Source organism: Magnolia sinica, chromosome 17, assembly GCF_029962835.1.
Source record: "Magnolia sinica isolate HGM2019 chromosome 17, MsV1, whole genome shotgun sequence".
Lineage (NCBI taxonomy): Eukaryota > Viridiplantae > Streptophyta > Magnoliopsida > Magnoliales > Magnoliaceae > Magnolia > Magnolia sinica.
This window is the reverse complement of record NC_080589.1, coordinates 4,850,395-4,856,624: the sequence shown is the minus strand read 5'-3', so window position 1 is coordinate 4,856,624 and position 6,230 is coordinate 4,850,395. Positions and strand designations below refer to the sequence as shown.

General features: G+C 40.5%; 1 protein-coding gene across 1 annotated transcript; it reads left to right on the top strand.

Annotated features, from left to right (window-relative positions):
* Positions 1-4,742: 4,742 nt before the first annotated feature.
* LOC131231769 (UPF0481 protein At3g47200-like) lies at positions 4,743-6,230 on the top strand. The gene has a single exon (XM_058228072.1). It carries the CDS (start codon positions 4,743-4,745, stop codon positions 6,228-6,230), a length of 1,488 nt encoding a protein of 495 aa, XP_058084055.1.

Below are 6,230 nucleotides of genomic sequence, written 5' to 3'. Positions count from 1 at the left end.
AAATAGAACTTGATTGAAGGGATTGATTTTTGTTCAAAGATCACATACCACAATTTATAACCCGTTTTGATAAATTGAAATCGAGGTTCGATTAATCAAAGAGGGCCTTGATTGGTCTCGATCAATCTACTGATGCTAATCAAATTTATCTAGCAAATAAACTGATTTAACCTAACTAAGCTCGATCAATTAAGGATCAGGGTTTGATCGATTGAGAGTGGTCAAAAGTATCTAAAGACTTTAGATGGAAATTTTGATTTCCTTCGACCCATGGTGATTGCATCAATCAACAGTCTCCTACCTTGACTTTTATATAAAATTTAAGAAATAATGGAACCATGCATTAAAGGACATTGGTGGGTAATCTTAGTTTGATCAAAGGTGGGCCCCACTTAATGATGTAGATGAATTAAATTTGAAATGTGTTAAGTGGTATCAAGAGGGATTCAGAGCTTAGATTCTACAACATCCAATTATTTGATGGATTCAACTCTACTACGAATGGTGAGTGAATCCCAATGTATCTCATATTTGTACGGTTAATATAAATGATTGGTGGTTGCGATTGTTAGGATTAATATGGTTGTAATTTTATGTTTCTTGTGCTATTCTTGTTTTATGATTTATGTCTTCAAAGATTTCTGATATTGAATATGCAAAAATGTCAATCAATGATATTAAAAATTTTGTGGTTTCCTCTTAAGAGAGAGATGTATCTATAGACTATACATGTTGATGTGTAAACATTACGCATGCATTATATGCATCCATCGTGATTGCATGCACACCTTGTGCCTAGATTTCTGGGGAATCTCCCTGGATAATTACACATGGTAGATTCGTTGCAAGATGCCTACAATAGTGAAATCTTACACCTATTCACGGAGTGGATGATTGATTGCTCATGCCTATCTATGGTAGATGTCTATCGAGTATAGTTTCAGGTTGACAAATATCCAACCCAAGTAAGTGGACAATCATCCCACTTGATATACATCTTATGACATCCTTACATCCATACTTATACTGCATACATATCTATGCATTTTGTTTTGTGCTCTCTAATATTATGTTACGTATGAACCATGTTGGGTTCATTTGCTAGCATAACTAGTTAATGTTGCGGATTAACAACCCTATAAAGATAGACGATGCAGGACGATCAAATCAGGTAGTGAAGAATGAGGCTGGGTTAGTAAATAAGAGTCATGATCAATGACCATATTTCACAGAACACAAACTCGCTGTATTAGACGGCTAATTTATTCATGCAATTGATTTATTAGGTGATTTAGTTTCCATTTATTATAGTTATTATTGATTTAATTAAATTTGAAATTGTTTACAGCCATGACTTAAATTATTAAATAAATATTGATTATTTTATTGGAATAAGAGTCCCAAATGGATGGACATGATTGATTTTGGTAGTTACAATTGTATTTTAGAATGTAATGGAATAAGTAGTAACGACGATTGTGTAATGATGTGGATATTTGTACATTTATGCGGTGAGGACTTATAATACATTTAAAAATGTGCCTTGTAAAAACTGTTTGATGATTGAATTTTGTACACTTGATGTATGAGTAATGGTTCGCAACTCGATCTAAGGGTACACACTTTGTATCTGAAGCATGAGGCCTGACAAGTGACGACCAATGACTTGCCACTACCGGCATATGTTTTATAGGCTCACCATGATGTATGTGTTGTATCCATGTTGCCGATCTATCTTTTTAGTTCATTTTAGAGCATGAGCTCAAAATTGAGGCATGTTAAAATCTAAGGTGGGTCGCATGATGGGAGAGTGTGCCTATTATTCCTATAGTTAAAAACTTCCTAAGGCCTGTCAAAGTTTTGGACCAAGATGACAGTTACATTTTCCCCTTGTCTTATCTTGTTGACAAAATTTACAGGTTGGAGGGAACTAAATATTACAGTATGCCTTAGGAATTTTTTAACGATGAACATTCACTGTTTATCTGTGGTTAGGTTCACGGCCTTCTGGTTGATAATTTCACTTACATGACATGCACTTCGTCGTGAGCTGTCCGGCACTGCGTTTTGTACCCACTAGATGCTGATCAGATCCATCCCACCAAGATCTGCCACCCGCAGCGTGTATGTTCTATCAAATCTACTCATCTAAAGTACCACTTTAATATCAATGATTAGCAAAAATTTAGTAAATTAAAAGATTCATGTTGGCCAATTTGGAGAAAGCGGAATGGCTGCTGTACTACACACCACCGACCTGGGTAGTGTGTACGTGTCCTGCGAAGACAAGCGCTGACGCTACTCGAGCTCCTGGCTGGACGAACGGTTCAAAGAGGTAAAAGTTGCATGGGCACGATGTATCACACCGGTCATCCATGTGGAGAGATAATTTAAGAGTATTAACAAAAAATGAGCCATATCCGAATCTCAGGTATTACAGTGATTCTCACCGTTAAAACATTTACAGGGCATACTGTAACGTTTATTTTCCATTCAATCTGTTCACAAGGTCGCAAAGACCTGGATGAATAGGAAAAAAAAAGTCACATTGACTCAAAACTTCTGTAACCCCCGAAAGGGTTTAAATGGTAGAAGTTCAATGTCCCACTGTTTTTTTAGTGTGGTCCACTTGATCTTTTAATCTGTCTTAATTTTTTTTTCTCAAACCTTAAGATGAGCTTACCAAATGTATGGACGGTTTGGATATAACAAATACCTCATGATGAGACCCACAGAATTTGGTGACATCAACACACAAGTTCGGTCGATGGTGTGTAGCCCACGGACGCTGATTTCCTGAAAAAAGGGCCTTCGAAGGAAGATCCTGCGCTGGGATGACAAGTGAGGTTCATCGTGATGTTTGTTAGAAATCAATTCTGTTAGTCCGTTTTGCAAGGTATCTTAAGAATGCGACCGAAAATGAGGTGATCCAAAACTAAGTAGAGCATATGAGTGGGAAAAATGAGAGGTTCGTGCGCGTGAAAAAAAATAATGATAAAATAAAAATAAATAAATCTTCCTTCGAAAGCCCATTCCGCAGGAAATCGGTGTCGGTGGTACACCAGCCAATCCGCTTCCGGTGGAAACGGATGGCTACTCCTCGCCACCGGCCAATGGCTGGTGGTCGGTGCTCTATGGGCCCTACCATGATTTATGTATTTCATCCATGCTATCCATCTATTTATTTTTATATATTATTTTAGGGTATTAGACTAAAAATAAGGTATATATATACCCATCTCAAGTTGACCGCATTACAGAAAACGGTGTTGAATGAACACCAGCCATCAAAAACATTTCAGGGGCTAAAAATTTTTTGGATTAATCTGATCTTTGTTTTTTCCCTTCATCTAGGTCTATATGATCTAATCAACAAATTAGATGTCAAATAAACAGTAAAGTGGGCCTTAGGATATCCATTCACTATTGTTTTCCTGTAGTGTGGTTCATCTGAGATTTATATCCCTATCATTTATAGAATCAACCTGTAAAATGATCTTTTAAAATGGATGAAACACATACATCATGGTGGAAACCCACAAAGCACCGATCACCAGCCGCCAGGCTAGTGGCAGGGGGAGTAGCCAATCCGTCTCTGTGGAGGGACTTACCTAAGTCAGTTGTTTGACCATTTATAGGATCCAAGGTTAAAATGTGGTGATTCACCTAGCTTTTTATTTTTATTTTACTTTTTACACACACACCCACGCCCCAGTGGGCTTTCACCACCTATGGATACCCAAAGCCTTGACCGGGTGTTGAAACTCCCAAAGAGTCTACCACCCGAGCAAAAGCAAATCTTTCAGACTTGCATCCAATGGGTGGGACCTCAAGCTACGGTTCACCGGTGAAATGATTTCATGTGCATGTAACATCCAACCTGTTTAATTGATTGGTCCCACCTTGAGAATCACATGTGATAAAATTAGTATAAATGCACTCATCAGGTAAACCACAACTTTGAAAGTAAAATTATAAATATTGATAAAAGAACAAAATTCAAGTATAGTCAGCCAGATGAATGTTTGATGTAATTTTGCACGGAGTGACCCCATGCAGAGGGAAACGGATTATTCCCCCTGCCACCATCCTGGTGGCTTTTGGTCGGTGCTCTGTATAGGCCCCACTATGCTGTATGTGTTTCATCCATTCCGTTCATTCATTTTTACAGATCGTTTTAAGCCTTGATCCCAAAAATGAGAGGGATATAAATCTTATGTGGAGCACACTACAGGAAAATAATAGTGACTGGATATCCACCGTTAAAATCTTCCTAAGCCCACTATACTGTTTATTTGACATCCACTTGGGATATACCTCATTCAACAGTATCTTATACCCAACTCAAGCGCGGCACATTGCAACTCCTAAACGTGTGGATCTCACACACGTGTTTGATATTGGCGTATGCCTATGAAAGTGTTTTCTGCTTTCAACACAATTTAAATTCTCGCCTTTCTTTATTGTTTTCTGCTTTTAAAATAGGTGGGCCCATTCCATTTTGTTTTTGGCCTGCCCGAAATGTCCAATTATAAAGTGATCTTCTCTACGTATACGAAATTAAATTTCAATAAATAAAATAAATAAAAATGCCTATGAAAGTGTTCTCGCAGAATTAGCAAACATCACAAACCATTGCTCTCTCTCTCTCTCTCTCTCTCCAACGTGACACTCCCAACTCCATTGAAACCTAAAAATTCCCATCTAAAGCATTTCCTTCTCTGAGCATTCCTAATTTGGAGATGGAGAGAAACATGAAAGAAGGCAGCTATTTGTCCTTGGACGAATACATGGAAAAGAGACTCGAAGAGTGGTCCGTCGGTCCTTCTGAGAAAGAGCCATGCACAATCTATCGAGTCCCGTCCCACCTCCGCAAGGAGGATGAGATCGCCTACCAGCCGAAGATCATCTCCATTGGTCCTTACCACCACTGCGATAATGGCCTAAAGGCCATGGAAGAGCACAAGTGGCAGTTCCTCTCCGAATTCCTCAAAAGGAACCGCAAGGTCCCGCTCAAGCATTATCTCGACAAGGTCCGAGAAAAGGAAATGAATGCAAGGAACCACTACTCAGAAAAAGTACAGCTCAGCAGTGATGATTTCGTCCAGATGATGGTCCTCGATGGTTGCTTCATCATCGAACTCTTTCTCAAGCGATACCAAGCAAAGGACGATATGATATACAGCACGAGGTGGATATTGCCCTTGATAACCAACGACATGCTCCTGCTCGAAAACCAGCTTCCTTTCCTCATCCTCCAGGAGTTGTTCCAGCTGGCAAATCTTGGGATTCATGACGGAAAGAACCTGATTACCATTAACTCTCTCGCCATCCATTTCTTCAGCCATCTCCTTGTGGGGGATGACAAATCCCTTCCAGGGGAACAGGAACCCTTCCATTTGCTCCATTTGCTCCATTTATTTCACACCCGCCGTCTCAAGGATTCTCCTGATAGCTCTCAGGCAACAGATAGCAATAAAATGCAACACAACTCATCACAAACGCCCCCGCAGCAGCCACTGACAAATTCAAGCCATTCAGATATAGAAGCCCAACCCCCAGAAACTGAATCCAAGAAGACAGGACGTTTTGGGAATCGCAAGTGGAAGGGAGTAGTTATTCTTCTCCAAACAATAATAGGGTTTCCAAGGAAGCCTTCGCCTCCCCAGAAATCGATCCCTTGTGCTACGGAGCTCCATGAGGCTGGCGTCGAGTTCAGGGTGAAGAAGGATGCGAACAGCTACTTGGAAGTGAAGTTCGGTGACGGGGTAATGGAAATTCCATATTTGCTAATCAAGGACAACACCAACTCCCTTTTCAGGAATTTCATTGCCTTTGAGCAATGCCGTCCAGACTCCAATTGCCACTTCACAAGCTACGCCTTCTTCATGGATTGCATCGTGAACACACCAGCCGACGTGGCACTTCTCTGCCAGAACAAGATTCTCGAACACTGGCTCGGTAGTGATGATGCCGTGGCCCTTCTCTTCAACAAGCTATGCTACGGAGTCGCCATGGACACCCAGACCCGCCATTACTTCCCCAATCTGTTCCAGGAGGTGAGGAAATACTGCAACACCACTTGGCACACATGGAGGGCGCGCTTGATGCATGATTACTTCAGCAATCCGTGGGCGATAATTTCTGTAGTGGCAGCCATCATCCTACTCCTACTCACCGTTGCTCAGACCTTCTTCTCCACCATCGCCTATGTAAAGCCTCCGGCCTGA